The sequence below is a fragment of the Grammomys surdaster genome, unplaced genomic scaffold (assembly GCF_004785775.1).
Source record: "Grammomys surdaster isolate TR1022 unplaced genomic scaffold, NIH_TR_1.0 63, whole genome shotgun sequence".
Classification (NCBI taxonomy): Eukaryota; Metazoa; Chordata; class Mammalia; order Rodentia; family Muridae; genus Grammomys; species Grammomys surdaster.
The window spans coordinates 4,989,023-5,015,067 of NW_021604565.1; the positions used below are offsets into that span (position 1 = coordinate 4,989,023).

At 37.8% G+C, this 26,045-nt stretch overlaps 1 protein-coding gene across 2 annotated transcripts in view; it reads right to left on the reverse strand.

Annotated features, from left to right (window-relative positions):
- Positions 1-314: 314 nt before the first annotated feature.
- Zbtb10 (zinc finger and BTB domain containing 10) overlaps positions 315-26,045 on the reverse strand; it is a 31,384-nt gene continuing 5,653 nt past the window's right edge. Inside the window, exons 2-7 of one of the 2 annotated variants that reach the window (XM_028766203.1) lie at positions 18,511-19,396; positions 8,376-8,474; positions 5,605-5,649; positions 5,473-5,550; positions 5,189-5,364; positions 315-4,944 (exon numbers count right to left, since the gene is read on the reverse strand). In XM_028766203.1, the coding sequence (XP_028622036.1) occupies positions 4,648-4,944; positions 5,189-5,364; positions 5,473-5,550; positions 5,605-5,649; positions 8,376-8,474; positions 18,511-19,396 (1,581 nt within the window). In that variant the 3' untranslated portion in view covers positions 315-4,647. Of the gene's footprint in view, positions 4,945-5,188; positions 5,365-5,472; positions 5,650-8,375; positions 8,475-18,510; positions 19,397-26,045 lie in introns of both variants that reach the window. The other variant, XM_028766193.1, reaches the window with a different exon arrangement.

Genomic DNA, 26,045 nt, shown 5'->3' on the forward strand with positions numbered 1-26,045 from the left:
ACTCCTAAGTGTGATTTCAGGGAACTTTTGGATGTTTCTTAAATCCTATAAAAATTCTAAAGGTATAATGAGTACAAGTCACTGCTATCTGTGAGTGAAAGAATTCCTGCAGAGAGGACTGGCTTTACTTATTTTGTACTTCCAGATCAAAAACCAAAACCCAAACAAACAGAAAAACCTCCTCTACAATTCAGTCTTGTAAACAAAGGAATTTGAGTGTCTAAATTTACAAAGGTATTTCCAATGAGTCTAAACTAGCATACCTGCAAATAAATCAGAATTAAATATCAATAAAATTCACAAAGCCAGAAGCAGTTTAGTGCTCACAAGTTTATATTTTAAGTTTGATAAAGATTCTTGTGTATTTTCTAAATACACAGACAAACAAAGGTTTTGGAGGTTTACATACATGTCTCAGGACATTTAAATAGTAGGTAGGTAAATTACATTTAAAAAAGAAAATTGGTCTTTGTAAAAGATCTTGCCAGAGAGCTTTTACAAACAGCAGGCAGAAGAGTTCTGTTTACAGTGTTTAAGATGCTGTTTCTCCCGTATCATAATGGCTTCAATCATCCCTTTCTTAAACCCCAAATTTTGTTCTCAATAGCTAGTGTATTCCAAATTTAGTGCCCAGTGCCCTAAAATTCAGGGTGAGAAAACATCTTTCAAAGTGTGCTTATCCCTAACATGTTTTAAACTACCTTGTTCAACTTCACTTGAAGACTGGAATACAGCAGGTAAAGAAGAAACAAAATAAATAATTCTACTTTAAATCCTAAACTAAGAAAACACCTGTTAGTTCTAACTGTAGATTAGGTACCATAGTTAAGCTTAAGGATCCGGGTGACTGAACAGCACACAAGCTGGGGCTTATATATATAGTTCTTCATATTAAAAAACCATCCTTTTAAAAAGTGAAAATATCAGCCCACTCACAAAGGACTACAGTGAGGTGTGTTTAATAAGTCAAAGTGACAAAAGCAACTCCCAGAAGAAAACAAAATTCCTAACATAGCCAGTTTTATGTGGCATCAATAGAACCAGACCTGATTAACCCCTGCTCTAAAAAAGCCATGGTGATTTAGGCAAGTATCTGAGTTTCTCTGAGCCTTTTCTTATTTGTAAAATAGAATAGCACCTACCTTATAGGTTAGATAAAATAAGGCAAACAACACAAAAGAGTGGGCATACCAAAAAGTGGGAGTTTCCGGGTCATAAACCGAAGGACGAACCTCTTATGCCATGGTCAGAGAACACTCCAATCACAAAGCGAGTCCTCAGACCTTGCTTCCTGCCAGACTTCATTCCTCAGGCCCTCCCTCCACTTCCCTCATTTCTCCCTACCAGCTTTTACTTTTTTCTCTTGGTTCACATTTATTATTGAACAGCTAATATGCACTTACTAATAAGTAAGTATGATGCGTACTTACTGTGCTTGAGTATTCTATGAACTGCAATGAATTTACTCACTCTTTATTAGGATGGCTTTACTTAAGCCAAATAGTACTTTTTGCCCCAAAATTCAGAGCTACTTGTTATTGTCCAGTTTCCTCTTCCAGTACCACACACACACACACACACACACACACACACACACACACACGCACACACACACGCACACACACCCCAAGCTCTTGATCACTAGGGTGCTAAAATTTAGCAAAGTGTCTAATAAAGAAAAAATGAGAGTCAAGAACCTTGACAAATGAGGGACCATATGGAAGAAACTGACTGGGAGAATAACACATGATCTGAATTTATGACATAGTATTACCACTGTGGAATATGAAAGTGTATGTTCTTCCCCTTCATTAAAATTAAAAACTCTAAAAATATTTTATTTAAAATATAAATTACATGAAAAACTTCACCAAATGTACAACATAACTCTGCCAGACTTTCAGACAAAATTCTGAGTATTCAATCCATTACCTTTCTGAGACCAAAAGTTCTTAGAGATTTATCAACTTCCTGAAGTTGTATTGTCAGAAAAAGGAATATACTTAAAAAAATAGAAACGTCCAGTAGTATAGTACTAAAACTATTTTTAAAAAAAGGTCTCAAAGGGCAAAGGCAATCCCTGAAGACCGTGAAACAAAATAACTTAGGCAGTCAGCAGTAGAAAAGTCTGTCAGCTCTGTTTCTGGTAAAGTGTTCACGTCAAAGAAACTTTTATATAGGCTGAGGCAAATATATATTCAAGAGTATAAACATTTTTTCCTTTGGATTACCTAAAAACAAACTTTTTAAAGTATATTTCAGATGACTAAAAATATAGCCAAATCTGTCACAACACGACATAAAAGGCAATGGACAATTATAGAATATTTTAAATTAACAATAATAAGCCATCTACATTAAACCTGTTTCCAACTAAAACCAAACAAAAGCACAACAATCCTGTACCAAATGTGTATTTCAATTTACTGTACGCAATCTAACAAAAATTTGGTCATAATTTACCAGATATACATAAATGATTTAAGTAATAAAGGAAATTGTTTCAAGATAAGGTCATATCTCGAGTAAAATAAAGTACATTAAGAATGTAAAGCCAAGTCCAGTTTCTATGCAATAAGTGAACTACTGTCTAATAAAGCAGATTTAGGTGATCTTTTTAAATATATATATTTGCTCTTTAATATATATTTATATATAGACAGATCTACCAATTGTAAACTATGGTTTATTTTAAAGGAAGGGGATAGATGGGATGAAAGAACTCTTCATACTATACTTACATATTCACAAAGCAGAACATTTTACCTTTAAAATACTTTTTCATTCATAATATCTCTGCCCAACTATGTCTACTTTGGACTTTACTAGAATTACATTTTACTCATTTGTTTCAAACACAGAGAATAAGGTGTACCCTTCATTTCAAAAAAATCAAAATGAAACTCTTCTGCCATCCTCCCAAGAAATGCAGAGACTACATACAGTTCAGAGGGCAGTGGGTGGGTCTCACCACATAACACGAGTAATTCATCTCTAATTTATCCACGCAGAAAGTCACTGTCCAATATCAAACCATTATTCTACTGAAATCAGAGGCAAATGACGAAGCTTGTCTCTTTAAAAAGAAAATCAACTTTTCAACTTTGACCAGATGGAGCACCAAAAAGATTTGTGTCTGTCAAAGCAGCTCTGTGGCTTCTTCCACACAACTGTCATAATTTAGATACTTGATATAAAATAGGAAAATATACTCAATTTCTATTTAAAAGAAAGTTGAAAATATGACGTCTCTCCATTTTTTTATACATATAAATATGCTCCTGATATGCTGTCTTGGTCATCTGGCTACATAAACCTAAGAGTTTAAACTGCATGAATAACTCTGACTCCTGAAGAGTTTAGATAATGCAACAATAAAAGCTCTCAATATTTTACTTGTAGTATTTTTGTATGTTGAATCATGGAGATTATTAAGATTTCATCAAGGTGTGGTGACTTGGAATGGAAAAATATATTATCAGCCACAATTTAAAAACACTCAATATCCCGGTAAGTATGAAACAAAAGAGAATGCACATTTTGTGTTCATTTTAATGATAAAAAAGGGCACAGGAGAAAAAAAAAACCTGATATTTCACTTATATTGCATAACAAGCTAGCCAAACTGGACATGGAGGATGAATTATAAAACAAATCATTTTACGTATTTTTCTATGACTATTCTTCAAATTAGACTCTGTATTTCAAATAAGGCTGAGGTATAGCACACTGGCAAAAATATAAGAGGCAAACAAGAATAGTGCCAAAGTAACAGATACCCAAACCCAAAACCCATGTCAGAAAACATCATATAGTAACCATTTATCAGATCAGAGCAGCAGGAGAAAGTTACTTGTAAGTCATAATCATTTTAGTGGTATCTGTCAGCTTCACCATGGTAACTTCGTAACATCATTCTTCATTTGTGAAGTAGTAAAATTCACGTCAAAAAAAGGGGAGGGAGGATGGGGAGTCAGTTAGTTCATTCCAATAAATTACCTCTCCAGCTCTTACAAACATGCCTATCAGCACAAAATTAAGAAATAACATCTAAGACTAGAAGAGACTTGGTTTAAGTTATGAAGCAAATAAAATGGAAAAAAAAACAAACAAGAAAATAGAACCAATGGGGTTCAAAAAGCCCCTCACTGAAAATCTGTATTAAAAAAAATAAAATTAATAAAATAAAAATAGAAACAAAACTCTACTAGTACAAACTAGCCTGAGTGGTTTGATTGACAGAGTGATTGGGTCAACTGTCACTGTACTTCCATAAATGGATTTTCTTCATCCATGTTAAAGTGGCACATGAATGTAAGCAAGCTCTATAAAGGACAAGTACTATATTCTCATACAACCCAAATAGTTAACTGTATATCCTATAAATAAAAAATATTTTACTTTGACAACTGACTGAAATATGTGAGGACTCCATGTATCCAACCACATGGTTGCTTGCTGTATAGTCCTGTGCAAATATAAAAATTTTTTGCTATAAGGCTTTAACCCTACAGTTTTTCACAGCAACGTAACTACCATCCAGCATGTACCATATTTTGCAAGCCTTCAAGTTCAACAATCCCAATTGTCGATTCATAGTATGTCCAATGCAGCATTCTTGAGGAATATATATAGCAGGTCAGCTCATCATCCAGAGACATAGAGGCCTCCTGACGCATCCCATCGAGGTGCATGGCTCTGATCCTGTCTGTCCTCAGCCATCTCTTCATCCGGCTCACCGGCTTCATGTTCCTCAAATTCATCGCGAGGGAACTCTGTACCTTGTCCCTGATCTACACCTTCTTGCCCTCCTGGCTGTGATTTATCTACACAGTCCATACATACTCCGTAGCGTCGAGATCCATGCTTTATTCCAACACTGGCTGCTAACATGAAGATCTCCTTACACACCATGCATTTGTATTTTTTATCCTTTTTATGCACCTAATTGAAAGAGGAAAAATTCAATATAAGAACAGTACAGGTAAACACATTTGAGCCATTCAAACTAAGCCATACAACTATCAATGAATGGACAGTTAATATTTTTAAATGAATTACAATATCAGCTCAAAAATAATTCCTGCTTAAAGCAGTTTAGCATCTTTCCTTAAACTTGCAAGTAAAATGCTTTAAAATATCCCTGGCATAAAAGTTCTCCATGATCGGTGAGTTTCAAGTCACTTACCAGGGAATGTCTTTTTACGTGTTCTCTTCTAGTAAACATCTTCCCACAAGTTTCACACTTAAATGATCTGACTCCAGAATGAATGAGCATGTGCCGTTTTAGTGTTCGTCTGTATTTGGCTACATAGCTACAGTGAGGGCATTTTAACTTGTTCATCATGATTAGAGATGAGTTACCTTAAAGGGAAAAAAATATACTGATTAATAAGATTAAAAAGAGAAACCACATATCAATACTATGTCTATGGGATTTTAGAATTCTGTAGTTGCTTAGTTGATACTTGCCATTTTCCCACGTTCCTTGTGTGGGCCAAGATTCTGGCAATAATCCATACTTGAACTCATTTGAAGCGTCCGGCAGCACTCTGAATTTGAAGTCATTCGAAGTACTTGGAAGCACCTCATACTTGAAGTCACTTGAAGTGCCAGGCATCAAACTATACTTGAAATCATGTGATGCTCCTAGTACAATTGAAAAGTGATTATGAAGTAATGGCTGGGAAAAACTCTAATTAGAGCCAGAGAACAATGATAGGCTATCTTAATAATATAATATAAACTAAATAAAGCTGCACATGCTGGCTCATACCTGTATCCTAGCACTTGAGAGGTTGAATTCAGAGTCAGCTATGGGCCACAAGAAAGGCCTAGTCTCAAAAAATTACCCAATTCCTTCTCATTCTGTCTTCCCTCCAAAACCTAAACAAGTCCCTAGACTCAATTCCCATACTCTAGGGATATAAAGAAAACAGCAACAAAAGCCTAGTCCATAATAACAAAAAACAGGAGAACACATAGTTGGGAATTACCTCAACCCTATTTAAAATTTATATATCATTTATTGGGTCAAAGATTCTTTTTTGTATAAGGATATATAGATATATACAGACATATCTACATAGATATATACATATATTTTTACTTTTTGCCACTTGATCCAATCAACCATCAATTCTATTCTAGTGTGTGGGTTCTTTCTTATTGGCTGCCAAATTGTTTCCTAGTTTGTACTCAGTCACAGCAATTCCATTTTTTCCCCGATTTGGGACATGGCCTTATGCAGTCCAGGCTGGCCTTGAACTTGCTATGTAGCTGAGAATGACCTTTAACTTGGGACCCCCCTGCCTTACCACCCACCTATATGTACCACAACACCTCGCACAGATTTTTTTTTTAAAAAAAAACAATAAAATCCCAATACTGGGAGGTGGAGATAAAGTCAGACTAGGAAGAGTAAGACCCTGTTTTCAAAAAACTGGTGGTTTTTTGAAAACCACCAAGCTAAACCAAAACCAAGCTAATTCAAAGCCTGTCAGGCTGCAAGGAAGGGCTACCCATCTAACTCACAGTGATAAGTCTGCACTTTCTATAACCAAACCAAAACTAGCCTGGTAAAACCCTTCTTTCCAACTGCTCCTTTGGGCTGCTCTGTTCCAACAATAAGAACCTCTGTATGGTTTTATCCATGGTAGCAAATACACTCCCACTGCAAGGCACTTTTTAACTCTGACTTGCCTGCAACATTCCTTTCCAATATAGGCATTTGCAGAACTTACTCATATAGTAATGCAGGTAGAATATCTCTAAATCTAAAAATCCATAATCAAGTGCTCACAAATCTAAGAGTAGGTTTTGTTTTGCTTTGTTTTAAGAATATCATGTTGCTGCTCAAAAACTTGATTTTGGAGCATTTTACAGTTTTTCGATGAGAGATGCCAACCTTGACTGCTGTTTCTTCCTTCTATCAGTAAAGGCCATGAAAATACGCAAACTCTGAAAGACTCCATCCTCTATAACACATCTAGTGCTTCTGAGAAAGGGTGCTATCTGTAGTAAAATTTTCTTCCCATAGACTCCTGGATTTCATAAATAAAAATTTTACTCATTTGCTAGAGATATTGTTCCCTTAAAAATTAGAATAAATGTAAGATTTTCTTTGGTAAAAGAATATATAGAAGAAAGTTTAAAAAGGATCTTTAGGAGCCGGGTAGTGGTGTATACCTTCTCACTTCTAACCTGAGTTGGGGCTTTATGATCCATATACCTCAAGGAATTAAGTAACAGATTTGTTTCTAACAGGACATCAGACAGCAGGACATTGTGCTTCTTATGTCCAAAATACACATGCCCTTTACTTATCTGCTGAATAAATGTATTTAAGAAAGCCAGCATGTACCTGCTATTTGTTCAAAATACTTAACTGACCTCAGAAACCGTATTAAAATCTGTTAATAAACTCAAACAGTACTCACTACATATATATAGTATATGTATGTATATACATGATATATGTATGGGATATATTTAAAACTAATAAACTGACAATGCAAGAATTAGATTTTAAAAACTTCAAATTCCATGCTTTCCTGCATACACCATTAATATGCAAGCAGCCAGTGGGATGACTCAATGTAAAACCACTTGCTGCCAAGCCTAATCATCTGATTGGGGTCACTGGTACCCACAGGGTACCAATTCCCAGATGTATCTGATCTCAGTGCCAGAACATGTACAGATAAAATAAATAGTATTTTTAAAAGATTTATTTATTTATTTATTTTTATATATTTAAATACACTGTCACTGTCTTCAGACACACCAGAAGAGGGAATTACAGATGGTTGTGAGCCACCATGTGGTTGCTGGGAATTGAACTCAGGACCTCTGGAAGAGCAGCCATTGCTCTTAACCACTGAGCCAGATACTCTTCCTTTTTGGTAAGGTAGGCAGGCAGGCAGGCAGGCACGCACACACACACACACAATGTAGTAATAAAAAACCTTTATGGAGATTTATTTTTTATGGGCTATAAAATAGATTTCTGGTCAATTCTATCAATCTATTTACAATGGTCATGTAATTTTTGCCTCAAGGTTTCCCCAAAGTAAAACTGGTTTAAATCACTGTTTAAATTTTATCAACATTTTTCTGAAATTGAGTTTTTACATTTTAATGATTATCTTTGCATATGTGCCCCCAAAGGCTGTGTCAGGTACCACCCCAAACAACACCAAAAATACCAACTTTACCAAGTTCCTAAAGTCATCCCAGCCTAACTAACCTCAGACCAGTCTCTAATTTGAAGCATTTACATACAAATAGCCAAGCATCTACAGTAGATTCACCAGCACTCTACAATATTCAGAACCTCTCAGATGCATTCTTGCCAAAAATCTCACTGTACCTACCAGCATCTCCTGCATCTTGACCACTGCAGGCTTCCGCCAATAAGTTTGTATTCACGGTCCTATCACCATCAGGTCCTGAGAGTAGTGCACCATCCAAATCTGAAAATGACACAATGAGTTTATTCACAAACTGCACCAGAGCCATCCACCCAAGAACAGTACTTTCTCCCAGTACTGGGTACCCACCACACGCTGAGCATGTAAACTCCAGGTGACAACCAGAACATACTTTTATTCATCATCTTTGGTTTTCCTAATATCTAAACTCAATGCCCTAACTTTGTGCTAAACAAATGTAGTACTGTGTGCACCACAGGTATGCAAGAGTATGAGATGGCAGAGTCCAGTCTGCCCTTCCAGTATGGGTTCCAGGACTTAACTCAGGATGCCAGGCCTGTGTAGCAGAGTGTTTTACGAGTCATCTCATCAGCCATGATACTTCTGACTTGGTGATAATTGTGAAAACTGTGCTAATATATAAAAATAATTTTAATTAAAAAAATTATTTGAAATGTTGTGTGTGCTGCTGTGGACTGAACCCAGAGTACTGAGCATTGTAAACACCCTAGGTAAGCACTGTTAACACCACCCTTATCATTGTGACAGACAAATACACCTAAAACAGTGAAGATTTACTTATTTTGTATATCAATGTTTTGCCAGAATGTGTGTGTGTGACATGTGGGTGGTTGTGGGCCACTATGTGGGTGCTAGGAATCAAACCTGGGTCCTGAGGAGAAGCCAGAGCTCTTGGTTACTAAGCCATCTTTTTAGCATAATTTGAATTTTTAACCCATGATGAAAACAGCTTTCAACCACAAAACCATGTACAACTGGTTAGGAATGGTCTTTGAGGAACTGAGGTGTCTCAGGTACTGATCCTAGTTTTGTTAAACTAGCTATCATTTATATTCATCATATTAAAGATCTGATATAGGAAGTTTAGTTGAATAACCAAATGCTACTGCCAATCAACTGTTACTGAGTGTAATATGAACTACGAGTGCTAAAAAAGCAGATTGGAGTTGTTCTCTTATTAGTTCAAAACTAGACCTAGTTAAAATTCCAGGTAGAGATGTAATAAAAGCAGTTATTACTGTTGTTGTTTATTGGTTAAGAGTTGATTTGATCTACTGGACAGACCCAGGAGAGGCAGTATTTCTATTAAAGCCACTGTTTCACTGTTATCAAGATCTCTGACCTCATTCACTCCTCTCATACTAATGAGTTCTTATCGCCTTGCTTGCCAAATATAGTCTGCACTTATAATAAACACCTTTCTGAAACACCAATCTTTAATTTTTCAATGGTGTATTATAGCTATTTAGTTTAGCCTGATCACTATTCAGGTTCCTGCTTCTAATCCTTGGATAATGTCCACTGCACTAAATCCCTACTCTACTCAACTGAGTATCTGAAAACAATTCTAAAATCTCTCCTCTTGCCGGGCGGTGGTGAATCCCAGCACTTGGGAGGCAGAGGCAGGCGGATTTCTGAGTTCGAGGCCAGCCTGGTCTACAGAGTGAGTTCCAGGACAGCCAGGGCTACACAGAGAAACCCTGTCTCCAAAAACCAAAAACCAAAAACCAAAAAAAAAAAAAAGCAAACAAAAAATAAACAAACAAAATCTCTCCTGTGAACTTGGTTCAAAACATCTTTGGCATGATCATCCTTGACTATTCTGTATCCCCTAAAGTAAATAAAAAATACAAACAAAAACTTCTCTGTAAAGTAGACATTTAACTGAAAACGTATTTACAATGTGTAAATAAACTACTACAATGTAATTTAATAGAGCACATTCCGGTGTACAATTATAAAATAAAAGTCCAACTCACTTAATACTAAGGAACCAGCAGTATCACGTGAGTATGAACCAGTGATATAAACCAGTGGTAGAAGGGTAATGGTAAGAACTCCATACTTCATGCTGTCATGAATGAATAAGAGCAATCTAAGAGGAGATGCAGAGACCAGCGACAAAGCAATCCTAAGCTACAGGCTGTGCATTTGCTGCCCAATGCCTGCCTTTTGCAGGCAGAGGGCGAGAGGAGACAAGGAGAGAAATGGCAGGCGGAAGGCAGCTAGTTCTTAGCACCCCAAGCTGAGGGCTGACGGGAGACAGTAAAGTGTAGCACAACGCTTGGTGGGAGAATTCATTTTGTAGGAAGAAGCTAGGTCATCTTCCGATGGCAGCAGAGGAAACACAGGGTACAAAGTAACATTTAGTCTAGAGCACTGAGTCTAACACACCTGAGAAGTATAGTGTTAAATGATTAAAAGGGCAGGCTTGCTTCTACCTGGTACTGAATCCCCTAACAGGTCATTCTGCTCTCTTAACGTATTGGTTTTTAAGAGACCATATACCAGCACTAATGGGGTCTTCACCAAAAAGGTTAGCGAGTTGGCAGTATCCTTTATTGTAATAAGCCAACTAAGCCAGCTAAATAATTCTAACTAAAAGCTGAAAATTAACTTTCTGTGAGGACTTTTTTTGTGTGTGAAAATGTTCAAATAAATGGTGCTTAATGCTAATAATTTTATTATTCCACTTGTTTCAAAGTACAGAAATTTAATAAATAAGACGATATAGATCTGGTGCTTTGGCTGGAAACAAAAATGGTTGAGTTATTCCACTCACAACGTATCTAGAATGCTCTTAGGATAATACTTGGAAAGTTAACAGGGCAAGTGGAAAAAAAGTATGGTTTATATTGGGAATAAAAGAGTGAGGGATGCTTTTCAGAAGTTTCTTATAGTCACAACTATAAGATACGAGAAACAATAAGAAACCGAACCTCTTTAAATGCTACCAGAAGTCACTATACTACAGATGTTACAGATACTGACATATGAACAGAGAGAAATAAGATTCTAGAACTTCAGGTTTGAGTATTCAAGAGAGCAGACTCATGCCAGCAATCCTAACACTTAGGAAATGGAGACAGGAAGACTGATCTGAGTTTGTGGAATTCTAGCACCTACTTCATCGATGATCCTGTAACTCAGTACTGTTCAAGCACAGAGAGATCACTTGGGATTGCTAGCAAGGTTCAGTGACAGATCCTGGATCTCAAGGTGGGAAATGATAGAGCAGGAGATACAATATCCTCCTCAGGCCTGATTGCACCTCCCCCTCCCCACCACACACACACACACACACACACACACACACACACACACACTCTTTCAGAATGTTAGTATCTGTTTTCTCTACAGGATGAAACAGTGGGACATGAGTAACAGGAAGTTCAAGTACCTTACTCTTCACAAACTCTTTGAGAGCAGGGTCTACACTATTTTCCCAGTATCTATTATAGAATGCATAACAAATAAGGTGTTTAAAGTATTATTAAACACTAGGTAGAATACTTTGACCTTTGCAACCCTAATAATTACATTAAAACCCTAATAATTACATTAAAACATCCACAAACTGAAAATATTTACCCAGAGTGTAGTGGTTGTTTTCCTATAAGTATATTGTACTAATCATAAAAATACATATAATTTAAAACATTCAAACTATAATTTTTCTCAATGTCTAGGGAAGGAAGGTCATTATGTTTTGTTTTGTTTGGAGACAGGGTCTCTGGAAGTAGTCCTGGCTGGCCCCGAGCACACAGAGCTGCTGTACCAATAGCTAGAACCACCAGCTGTCCCATCATGCCCTTCTGGAAGCCATCAGTCTTAAAGGTTCAGACAACCTTGTATCATAATTCTGTCAAGATGGTTTGTAATACATGCTTGTTCTATTCCCGAACTATTCTACTGCAGTGATTTGCTACATGTTTTCCCCTTCCAGCTGGCTTTTTGGTTCTTTTTGGGGTCACTGACTAGGCTGGCCTCACTCATGACCTAGGTATCAACTAGTTCTTTAAATGAGGCACTTTCTATCTCCTATCCTAAAGTATTATCAATTTTATTTTTGTGAGGCTGGGGATTAGTGGAGTGGAGAACACCTGCCTACCATGCATGAGGCCCTGGATTCAATGCCCATCACTGCAGAAAAGTGGATATCCAAGTGTGAGCTTAATCCTACAGATACTAGGTAGAAAATTCCTCATCCAAAATCAGGTGCCTTGTTTCCCTTCAAAACCAAAAGCATACTGTGGTATAGTTACTAAGGAATAACTCTTGAGGGAACCAAGTACTTCATTTGTTCTTCACTCCAACACCAGTTTTCCAGCTGATAATAGGCTCTCACCAAGCATGCTGCTCTACCAGGCATTAGTCTTGTTCGGGGTAACAGTATCTCTTAGGCTGGAAAGTTAAGAACACTGATTTCTCTACTTATGAAAGGACCTACATTTGATTCCCAGTGTCCACATAGTGGCTCAAAACTGTCTGAAACTCCAATCTAGGGGATCTGGCATCCAAACTTCCATGTGCACCAGGCAAGCAAGTTATACAGATACACATGTAGGCAAAACACCCAGATGCATTTAACAAACAAAACAAAAAAAAAGGTTAACTCTAGGTCATCATTTTCTCTAAAATTAAGATTAGAGAATAAACTCTTAACATATTTGACTTTCAGGATAGTCCACATAATCCTAGAAATCCCCCATCCCTGGTAAAATTTCTATGTCTTTTCAACTTGGCAAAAAACAAACAAACAAACCCAAAACCCTAACATGACTTTTTTTGAAGACCTATTTTTCAGCAGGAATGCTAAGTACATATTTATGAATCAGATAGTTTGAGGGCTGGGGTGTTGCTTTAACAAAAAATCGATTGATTTTACAAATGAAGATGCAGGAGCCAGATGCTTGGATCAAAGCCTGCTAGCTCAGCGAGGCAGAGAAAGCTGACCTTCTTCCTCAGCCACCTTTTTTATCAGGAATGCTCCTCTCAAAACACCTACCTCAACCTCAAACTGAATGTCCCTCCCCCTACTGCCTGTGCCATCTGTCAGGAGTCCTCTTATGGTGCTGGGTTTTTTTTTTTGGTTTTTGGTTTTTTTTTGGTTAATAATCCTACGTTCACTTCCTGTCAAATGGCTCTTGACCTATGGTTGACTTTCTTTACAATATTTAAGCAGAAAGCTCTTGGATTAAAGGTGTGGGCTAGGACTGAGCCACACTACAACTAAAAACAGGTTTTTCCAGTAAATAACAGAATCTCAGGCTTCACAGTGTGATCAAATATCCTGCAACACTGAGTCTAAGAATCAAGTTGAGGCCAACTAAGCTACATAAGTTGCTGTTTCCTCCTTCAAACTGACCCCCCCCAACACACACACACACACACACACAAAGGTGGTGAAGGGGTATCCTGTGATACAGCTTAGCATCTACCCCCCAAACCTGGACCCAAAATCTACCTCTAAGGAGATAATAATCTTATCCCCAAATGAGCAAACCCCACTACCACCATGTCCCCCACACACACATACACAATTAACATGGCACACGTTCCCAGCTAATAAGGAAACTTGGTGGGAAGATGCCCAAGTCCAAGACCAGTCTGGACATTTTATAAAACTGTCTTAAAAATATTTACCACAAAACTGCAGTGTCAAACTGTAAGTGAAATGATCTAATTAAACAAAATACTGAGTTATAGAACACTATGAGACAAGGTACTACCATCAAATCAGAGTTAATCTTAGTATCAATGTCACAGCACGCATGCCTAGGGATCTGGAGCTGAGGCAAGAGCACTGTCTGTGGGAAGGTCCCCGACATTTGCGAGTGCAGTGCAGGTTTAGCCCAGCTTTAGGATCCCAATACTCTTGAAAAAAATGAGATGTGAGCTGACGGCAGAAAAATATCAAAATAGGTGAAACTCATACAAATGACCTACACAAATTTCATTTTCATATAAACATATCATTCATAACGTATAGCATATGAAAATGCCTGCAGATAATTGCAGAACTAAAAACCACCTTTCTTCATAAACAGGCATAGGTATCTTTTTCTCTTTCCCATTCGGTAACTTCATTTACAACACAAATGTAAATGCTAGTGACTGTAGCTCCCTTTTCCTTCAAACTCACGACGGATTCAAGTGACAGACTCAACTGCCCTTGCTTATGCTAGACTTCATAGTTTTTTCCCTCACCATTCAAAGACATTTCTGCCAACAAATATGTCCTTAACTAGTTTCCTCAGTACACTCTGTAACTCAAATCTAATTAAAAGAGATCAAATGTCTACTTGAAAACCTCTGTTGCCCAAGTCATAAAACAAAGATCACAATGAATTACAGTCTCAGACTGAGCATACCTCAGCTCTCCCTGTCCTCGTCCGTCTTCCTGACCCCTCACTCCAGTGTCTTGCCACTGTGCCCTCACTGCTGTCAACCCTCACTGCCTTCTCTCCCAGGCTTCCTCTCCCTCTCCTGAGCATCTCCCCACACTGTAACCTTTCTCATAACTCCTACACACCCAATGTATCATCGAGTGTTACTTAGGAACTGGTTTTGGATAAATGACCCTTAATCTTAACATCTACAATGTGCTTGTTATCTTGAGATTTACAATTTTTTTTCTAGATTTCTTTTGATGTGAAAAGGGAATTTCTTAGGAAAGTATCATTTGTTATACTACAACATTTTTCAAAGAGTACAGCTTTGAGAATAAACATTTTCAAACTACTGTGGTTAGACAGTGATTAACTCAGTTACTAAAGTATTTGCCTTGTAAGCACAGGGACATGATTTACATTTATAAACCAATAGTGGGTAGAGACAGGCAGACCCCCGACACTTCCTGGCCAGCATATTGGGCAAAGCAGGAGCCAAGCAAACAAGACCCACCATATTAAAAACAAAACTAAAAGGTAGATGGGCACACTGTCTACACATACCCATATAGATATTCCAAACAGCAGAAGCGGCTCAGTGGTTAGGCACTGGCTGATCTTCTAGGCGTGGACTCAACCCCCAGCACCCTCACAGGGCTCTCTTCTAGACCCAAGGGCACCAACCATGCACATAATCAACAGCCATACATGCAGGCAAAACACACAAAAAATTAGTCTTTTTAATTTAAAATGCTCACAATTTATTAAGCATTTTAGTAAGAGCAATAAGAGTACGTGGCAAAGACCTATAGGCCAAGCTTGCACTTGGGGGGCAGAGGCAAGAACATTGGTTCAAAACCAGCTGAGATAATTTTCAAAAATAAAAAAACAACAACAACAACCACAACAAAAAAATCTCAAGAGCAAAAGTCATGAAGGAAAAAAAAAGATAGCAGACAACTTATAGTTGCTATCTCTTTTAAAAGTATTTTAAAATGTGTGCTCAGTAAGAATTCATGGCCCAATTTTTAAAGCAAGCACTATGAGGTACATGACCAGACTCTGTCAACAATAGAAATATTTCCATGACAAAATAGGAATAGTTTAAGAAATTTAAGAAAACATGAACTAGTTGATTTCTTCCTTTCCATTAGAGAGATCACACGCGGTACACTGGGAATTCTTTAAGTAACAGAGCTACACCTAAACCTACATCTCAAACAAGGTAAATCCCATGGTTAAGACTATACTTTCAACAGTTCATATACAAACTTATAACAAGGTCAAAGTAGTGAGAGATCTCAAACATGTCTACTCATCATAAACTATCACTTTAATGGCAAATGAGCTCTCTCAGTGGGTAAAGACATGGCCTGAGTTCAGTCCCTGCGAACTACATGGAAGGCTAGAATCAGTTCTCCATAAATTGCAAAACACATCTACATACAAATAAACAAATGTGTTAATTTCTTAAGAATGTGTAACATTTAGAATGCATTTCAGAATTTTGCAATGCCCAAAGTAATAATGAACGAGAACTATCACCATAAGTATAGGAGAACAGAAATGCTAGTTAGCATATAACTACTTAAAAGTTACCTGTAACTAGAATCACTAATTATTTCAGATACATGCTTTATTAGGATTCCCAAAAAAAGGCACGTAGATTCCTCAAAACTGCTTTCTAAATACCAACTTATCTGCAATTTCACCAGAAGGCAAGTTAAGTATACAAGATACCAATTACAACTATGAGGCCAGGGTTAGTGAGATGGCTGAGTGTGTAAAGTCGCTCACTGCCATATCTGCTGTCCTGAGCTGGTCCCCATGGATCCATCAAGCAGAAGGTGAGCTCCTATAAACTGTCCTGAGTTCCAAATGTGCACTGCAGTAACTTTGCATATGTGCACATGCAAAACAAAGAAAATGTAATAAGAAAGCAGGTTGTTGTGGCACCCTATGAGTTACCATACCAAAATGCTTCAGAAGCTGAGGCAGGGGCATCCAAGTTCAAAATCTTCCTACGCTATACACAAACAAAATACAAAACTCTGTGTCAGAATTTTTTAAAATAAATAAAAATGTAAGGATTAAGTGCATACCTTACTAGCAAAGCTCTTGCCTAGTATCCACAAGGTCTGATCGACATTTTAACCAATATTGAAAAATAAATTAGTAACTAAATTTCAGATCTTAGATTTCATCTAGTATGATTAAAACTGAAGCAAGTAAAAGATGTCCATTCTTATTCTCCATTCTAGGCAGTTTTGATAACAGTAGTTTGAAAACAGTAACAGGCTGCTGAAATTGCCTTGTGAGCAATCACAAAATGCAGTCACCTCTAACTCACAGGGAGGGCTGCCCACCAGCAAGGCCGGACTATATGAGCTAGCTATACGTGAATTCCACAAACACTGGCTTGACCACTTATTTTCCTGTACCTTGCATACTGTTTAGGTGGGAAAGACTCATTTTTCTGCCTCTTTTCTTTAGAGACATTAATCAAATTATAAAAGTGTCAGTTGATATGCAGCTTATTATCATGATGAAACCTAATTTGTAAATGTAAGCAAGTTCAGATACCAAAGTGCAACCAATGATGTAAAAGTATTAAATTTTCTTTTAGGATGAGATAATTAAACTATCCACAATTTTTGATAGACCTGGTGCATTGGTATAGATGGTGAGAAGATGCTTGCTAAAATAATTGCTAAGACTTTTCAAAGTATCCAACATGGGTCAATATTATTGTTATGTCATTCCAATAGTATGTGGTAACCTCTGTCTTGAAAATGCTGAAGTGTAAGTGTACCCAACTTAAGCATGTTTTGAGGTAAACAAGCATTAAATTACAAAACTAATGGTGCACAAACCTAAAATATGGATAGGGAGTGTCAAATCCCTCAGATGATGTTTCAAAGTAAGGAACAATCAGTTTAAAATAAGGTAAATGTCTACTCTTTGTAATCTTTAGCAGTCCTTCACTGTTTATTAAAAGTTCTTTACCACCAATATGATATGATATGCTAAGAGTAAGTATATACACTGTCTTAGGAATATACTGAAAATAAAGGTCTCCATGGCCTGGAAAGAAAAACCACAATTCCAAAGAAATAATCCCACCAAGAAACCAGGCTTACAGTCCTTCCTCTCAAGCTGTTCAAAGGACAATGACAGTCAGGTGACAGTAAGAAAGACCTGTCTGTGATATCACAGGAGACCTGTGATAGGCAGAGTCACACTAAACAGAGCCATCTTGGAATTCGCAAACTTCTGTAGCAATAAATGTTTAAATAAAAAATGTTAGCTAGATCCTACATCTGAATTTCAAGAGACAAAGTGATTAATTACACTCTACAACTGAATGCCATCTATCATAAAATAGAGCAGAGGCTGCCAAACAGGAGCCACACTCCTTAGTAATACTGATGGGATTGGAGGGCTCCATTTAAAATTTTTCCAAATTATGAAACAAAAAGCAAATCCCTAAAACTACTTTATTTACTTTTGGTTAGCATCTAATAAATTTACCTATTAATTTATCACTTATTATACGAAAGCTCTTTTTGATTGAATTGCCAAACTGATAATCAGTGAGCTAAGGATATTAAGAACATTTCTGACTTAAAGACAGCTTGATCTTATGGTGTTTACAGAGATTTAACCTTATCCTAAGTCAAAAAGCATGTTACATAGTTATTAATGATGCTTTTGGGAGACGGTACTTCAGTTACTACCCAATCTAAAACTTAAACTGACATATACACACAAAGACCCAAAATTCAAGTATCTCTAGTTCTATTACTTTAATAATTAAAAACTCCCCATTAAAAAAAAAGTAAACATCAACAAGTACAAATAGAATGAAACCTGTGAATACTTACCTGGCTCTTCCTTGATGAGTAGGGCCTTCTTTTCTTCTGGATAGTCAACAGGCGGCTGGATCACCGAGCAGTCTTCTGCCTTTGTCTCTATACTATTTGGTGGTATATTATAAACAAATCTCTTTGTAGTTTGGTTTTTCCTCCTTGCTTTGCCAGTCTCTTGAGAGGTCATGTTATTCCAAATAAACACTTTTGTTTTACCTTGAGAGTCATTGTCAGCCAATTCAGGAGAACCATCCTGGACCCAGTTACTGTCATTCATCTGGTAGTTTTCTATTTGGCCCTCGCCGACATTACAACCATCATTTTCAATTTTTATATTACTTGCCAAATTGGTAAGATTCCGTGTCGCCCAGAAGCTGGCAATTTTTTGATCCCTTGATGAAGCCAGGCCATCCCTACTAGCTGGTTTCCTATTATTATAGTCCACAACTACAGACTCTGGAGCTTCTGATTTAATGCTTATATTTAAGGCATCTTTAATGAAATTTCTACAAGTTTGAACAACTTCACTCATTTGAAGGTAGCTGGCCACTGTCATCACTTCAATGGCATTTTGGCTTGAGAGCACCAGGTTCCCAGAATACAGGAAGTCCAAGATGACTGAAAAACCTTGAACTGCAGCAATATCTAAGTGGGTAGTATTGTTTTGGTTAGGGCTTTCTTTGTTTGAAACACAATATAAAGTCTTAAAGAAACGGCTGCCTGCAACCAGGATGTTCTTATGAGCTTTAAAGATTTTCCCACTCACCACAATGCTGACATCACAAAGAATATCTTTCTTTCTCTGTTCATTTAGTTGTCGAAGAAGTTGATAGCAATAAGAGTTCTCATTTGGCCTACTATTAAAGTCACAGTATCCCTCCTCTGGTGGTATTTCTGACTCCTGTAATTGGAGGGAACATTAACATTAAATTTTATTACATTTCAAAGTTCAAGGAAAACAAATGTCAAATAAATCATACTCAAGCATATCAATTTATGAATATACATTTTGAGATAAAAATATATACCATATTAAACCCAAAAGAAATAAACCAAGTCTGGTGCAACTCAGAATGAATGAATGAATGTGAGAGAGGTGGAAGAGGGGGGAGGGAGAAAAGGAGGGAAGAAGAGGTCGAGAAGAAGGGAGGGCAAGATATTCACATAAGCTAAGAATATAAATTTTAAAATTTAAAATAAAATTAACAATTATTTTCTTAAGAAATTATCATTTATTTGAAATCAAATCAGTCTGCTCTACCAGCCAGGAAAGCAGATGCCTCTTCTCACTACACTTAAATACCATAGTAAATAGGCTTATCACCTCTTCTAACACTATCAGAAAGGTGAATTTAAAGTCCAGGCAAACACTGTAATAGGACCGTTTAGATCAATGAGGTTAATTAAATCTAAACTAGTGGAAACTTCTCCCCACCATGAGCATATCCTGTTAGTTTTCTTTCTAGTCAACTTTTAAAATGCCTTCTCTTTACAGCCACAAATACTACCTCATCTGTAAGGTGATTAAAAATTCCTGAATTGAAGAGGCTTTAATGTATATACATTTTGCTTTTCATTGAGTATAAATACAAGTATCCATTATAATTCTATTTAGCATCACTTTAGATAAGGTTTCTATATAATTAAGCTTCCACCTGTAATTATGGCTTCCACCTGTAATCACACTACTGGTAAAGCTGAGAGAAATCAAGTCCAAGGCCATCCTCAACTAAATAGTGTTTGAAGTCAGCCTAAATGGTGGGTGGGGGAGGGGTGCCCTCTGGGTTCAATCCCCAGCACTGCAGAAAAAAACATGAGAGGTGGCAGGAGATGACTTAATGGCTAAGAGAACTAGCTGCTCTTACAGGAGTAGGGTCAGTTCCGTACCATCTGTTAACTCCATTTCCAGGGGATCTAGTACCATCTTCTGGTTTCAAAGCAACTACACCCCCACCCCAAATAATACAATTAATCTTTTAAAAAATGTACATGCTATAAATAAGAGTATAATCTAATTTCAGAATGTGTCTTTTGGCAACTCACTCTCCCTGAGGCCTTAAATGGCAGTAATATTATTACAATTCGTTTTAATTAACAACTTGTCTTCATTCAGTAACTAGACAGGTAAACCCAACAGGCGGAGCTTTCTCTCCCCACCACTTTCAATACTGCTCTGCAGTATTTCTGTACTCTTTCCGTTGTTAACAGTCAGGTAAGAAAAACAGCAACAGCACAAACTTAGTATTCTAGTACTCACTGGTGCTTCAGGACTATGAACAGTGTGGAGCACCTGGAAACCTGCTCTAGACTGAAGGCTGTGGAATACAGGAGAAACCGAGTTGCAGTGCATCTTTGGCAGCCTCACCTTCCACTAGTCTTAGTGCTTAAGTCTTATGAAGCCATTCTACTGTGGCAAACCTCCCAAGCCCATCGTATCAGACCAGAATGCTCCATGCTCTACAGTAGTCATTTTCTCTACTAAAATAATCATCTTCAAAAACTCTAGCAGTAAATAATAAAATAGGTGAAACATATCTGTCCATTAGTGTAAGTCTTAACTTTCTGCTTTGAAAGAAAGTGAAGCTTCAAAAAAATTAGGGGCTAGCTGGAGCCTGCATGATAGAATAGCACTCCTAAGGCAGAGGCAGCTCGGTAAGACAGTGGGAAGGGAGGGAAATGCTTTTGCTTCATTGTGTCTCTCCCTTCCTTTCCCTTTCCCCTCTCCCTGGCAAAGAATACGCATGAGAACTACCCCAGTTCTAGAGGCTATTGATATATAAGCCATGATACAAAATTTCAAGATATTTAGCATAAGACTTATGAAAATGCAGAATGACAATCCTAAAAAATGCCCATAAAATTATAACATAACTTTCTATGAAAAGAACCAATCACACTGACCTGATAAAACCTGGGTCCTTTTAAAAACAGACCATCTGAATAAAATTCATTACCTTGCTAAAGCTCTTCACAGACAGTAGGAAACTAGGTACAGACCTAGCTTTAAACTTTGTTGTGCATACTTTATACCTAGCTAACAAGCAGGTTCATTTGTTTGGTTCTGAGTTCTACTTGTAGATATTGCAGTAAAAAGGCATGAGCATTGCAGTAAAAGGGAAGAACATCTTTCAAAATATGGCAGCACTTCTATGAAGGGTCTGTGGAAGCAGTGAATTAGCATTTAAAAGTAAACAACCACCTAAAGTTTAAATAACAAGCAGTATGATATGGAGACCTGTAATCATAGACTTTGGAAAGCCAAGGCAGGAAGTTCATTTTGGAGGCCAGTCTGGAATATACAATTGAGCCAATGTGTAAGTGCTGGGAAGGTGACTCTGGGTTCCCCACCCTCACCCCTGTAAGAGCAGCAAATGTTCCAAACCATATTGAGCCATCTCTCCGGCTTGGTAAAGGGCTTTTAGCTGTTATATATAGCTCAGTCCTTCAGTAAGTTGTGAGAAAGGAATTACTGGTGGTATTTGTAATAGCAGATATTGGTGTTATTCTATAGCTGTAATAAGAAAAAAATGGTGGTTACATAGTGTTTGATTTGTATAGTATGGGTATGTTGTGGGTAGGCTTTTCACTAAGTAATTTTTAAAAATAAGGACATCTTGTGTGACAAATGCAACATAATTTGGTGGAACCACTTCAGAAAATGTAGGACCCAGTGATGCAGCTTCACGGTGGCTGCGATAATTAGATATAACCACCTCCACCTGTGGATTCTACTTTCCCTTCTTGGATGGGGGTCTCACTATGTATTTCTATAATTCCAGACCCAGGGTATTCAACACCCTCTCTTTCTGGCCTCTTTGGGTACCAAGCATACATGTTGTTCATATACATAAATGCAGGCAAAACATGTATACACATAAGTATTTTTAAAGAAAAAAAGCCCTTCAAAATAAAGCCATAACAAATCTTTGTATTAGAGATAAAATGTTAAATGATTTAGGTCTATGTTATCTAATAGCTGGTGTCTATTCCAGTTTCCCTGTGGGGACAGAGATGCTTTGAAGATAAGAGATTAATAGGGTAGGAGGCTAAACATTGTAAACAAATGAGATACTATTTTAAAAAAATAGCCAAGATAGTCTGTAGTATCCTTAAAAGTCTAGATTCGTAAAAGAACTGCAAGGTGTCCCCCAGTGCCCATAAAGCACAAATAAACACTTAACACATTTCCTACAAGTAAACAAACAGCCCTCACTTCCATCAGATTTACACACAAGCAGCACTTCCACTTACAGTGACACATGCTTGTAATCCTAACACCTAGGATATGAACAGAGCAACAAGGTCAAGGCCATTCTGCGCTATATATAGAAGGACCACAATAAATTAAATACTAGAGCTGAGCCTGATGACAAAGGCTTACGATGGTGGCAATGACAGGGAAGCTAAAGCAGGAGGATCTCAAGTTCAAGTCCTGTCAGCTTTGGTTTCTCGGTGCAGCTCTGGCTATCCTGGAACTCTGCCTAAGAGCTGGGACTAAAGGCATATGCCACTATGCCTGACACGACCCTGTCTTTTAAATGGAAAGGTAATTAAAAGAGCTGGAATGTTTGCCTATGATAACCCAAGGCTCAATTCCTAGTGCCACACAAATAAATAAAAGCTATCTTTCAAAAAGGACAAGAGCCACTGTTATAGATGACTTGTAGAACTACGGCAGCAATGTGACGAGGAGTTAATACCAGAGAATGAAGACAAATGCTGTGACTAGCTGGGAACCTACTGTCAATAGTTTGGGCCTAGTAGCTTAATTGGTAGAGTGCTTGTCTGGCATGCATAAAGTCCTGTGTCCTGTGCTTGATCCATAGCACTGCATAAAACCAGGCTCAATGATATGCACCTGCAACTCAGTCACTGGGGTGGTGGAGACAAAAAGACCATTAGCTCAAAATCAGCAGTGACAGGGGCTGGAGAGATAGCTCAGAAGTGAAGAGCATTTGCTGCTCTTGCAGAGAAGAACTAGGTTGAGTTCCTAGTATCCCTATCATGTCTCAATGGTCTATAACTCCAGTTCCAGGAGACACCCTCTTCTCGACTCAGCTTATGAGGCATGCGTGTGGTACATGCAGACAGATACACACAAAAAAACTGTAAAGTCATAAGAAGAACGAACGAATTGAAGGCCTGCCAGGCCTTAACTATACATTACACGATGTCTTATTTACAAAGGGGGAAAGTGTGACGTGACGGTGTTTAGAGGAAGGAAAGACCTTAACACTAGGAGAGACGGTGTGACTGGGCCATGAGACCAAGCCTGAGATAACATTCTGTTAGTGTAACCTAAGTGATGAGACATGGGAGAGACCAAGAGTTACTGTCTTTTATCATTCCATCTTAGAGAACTATACTCCAACTTGTAAACCACTAGGCAAGTCCCCCTCTGAGGTGAAGGAGTAAAGCTAACCCTAGTTGGAAGTAATACAAACTTGACCATAGCTTATCAATGCATTAGCAACAATAGAAAAATACTTAGTGTAAAAAAACACTTTTTCCTTTCTTACTACCATAATTTTGTCGATAATAATCAGCAGAAAAGACATTTTCAACAAATACCGGTATGTGAACCTAGAGTATATAAAAATCAGTACTGTTTTTATTTCAAGAACTCACTAGGAAGAGTAGAGAGAAAATTTCTGCTTCTAAATTTAAAAATCAAATTTAATTTCTAGAATGTGAGGACAAAAGGTCATAGCAAATATAACCACATCTTCTACTGGTGTTAACACATTTAATAGTAGATTTAAAAACAAGTAGACACAGCTCTCTGCAGTCTATCAGTCTATTATAGTGCCCTGTGTGCTGATGATATTCTCTTTTATGGCCCTAGAAATTCTACTTCTGTTGTTTTTCTTTAAGGCAGGGTCTCACTACATAGCCCTAGCTGGCCTGTAATCTACTATGCAGACCAACTCAAAGATTAGCCTACCTCTGCCTATGTGGTAGAGGATTTGAGTCATACAATATCACATCCACCATAAGTTCTAATGTGGAGCTGAATTTCAAGTGATTATAATCCTTGGTTTTGTGTGTGTGTGCGCGCGCGTGCGAGCGCTCGCGAGCGCGCGTATATGTGTGTGTGTGTAGCCCTGGCTGTCCTGGAACTTGCTCTGTAGACCACCAGACTGGCCTCAAACTCAAGAGACAGACTGCCTCTGCCTCCCAAATGCTGCCATGCCACCAGCACCCAGCCTCGAATATAGATCTGTATTACAAGTTTTCTCCTCAAATTCTAAACCCACATATGCATTATGCTGGTGTTTCTAAAGAGGAATACATATACATTTGATTCTTCCCTACTTGATGTTAACCATTTGTGTCCATTCACACACTGCATAGCATACATGCTCTCACACTTGTATACACGTCACAAATGTACACACAGAACATAACACAAAAGACTTTCAGGATTCTTTCTAAGTTGTTAAAAACTAGCCAAGCAAGCCAGAGTAAACACCAACTAACCTTTGGGACTTCCTATTTCCAAAGCCAGGGCTGGCAGACCTGCCTCACCTCTCTCCTCCACCTGACATCAACCGAGTCCAACTAGTAATTTCAATCACATCACTGGGTTGAATTCATGTTTAATTTCTGGAAAGGTTAACTAAACTTACAATAATAATAATTTGGGTGCATGTTAGCAGACTGCAGAGAGTTGACAGAATGAGTGATTTGGGCTCTGAGAATTTCACAATTGGGTAGAAAGTGGTCTGAACCAAGCTACAGTGGTAATCACTATAATTAAAGCAATTTAAAAATCCTTCTGGGCCAAATGGCCAAATTCTGAATGAGATAATTCTTGAAATTGACTCTGAGGATACAGATCTCCAGCACCAAACAAATGCCTTACTTTCTAATGGAGGGTCATCTCTTACAAGCATTTAAGATTCCTCCCACAGTGGATGTTGGCCAGTGGCACTCAACTAGCTAGCATGTACAGAGCCCTAGGATCAAAAAGCTTCCTACAAAGTTCTTCCCTAGGCATGGTGATGTGTCTTTAGTCCCAGCAATAGAGGGACAGTTTGAAGTGGGATCACCAAGCTGACAGCTAATGTTACCTTAGAAGCCCCACAACTTAAGCCCTCCAGTCTACACACACAAGCACACGCACACGCTCACGTCTTAAAATAATCATAAGAGGTCATGAGAAACCATGTCTTAAAAACAACAAAACCCCAAACAACTCCACCACCATCACCACCAAAGCACAACTTCTTGAGGGCAGTCCTTAACAACTAAGCTCTGATTAAAAAGAAGACATTGAATCCTCCAAGTGCATTGACACACTCTGACTTCCAATTAACAGGGAGCAGAGGCAGAGGATGACCAGAGGGTTGGGCTCCAACAAGCCTGGGAAATCATGCAAAAACCTATTTCCAAAAAAGAAAATCAATGTTAAGAAAGTACTCAAGTTTTGTTGTTTGTTTTGTTTGCTTTTGGTCACCACCAAAACAAAATAAGAGGAAGAAAAGAAGAAAGGACTTTTATACAAAGTGCTCCTGGGCACAGAACACGTCTGTAGTTCCAGCAACTCA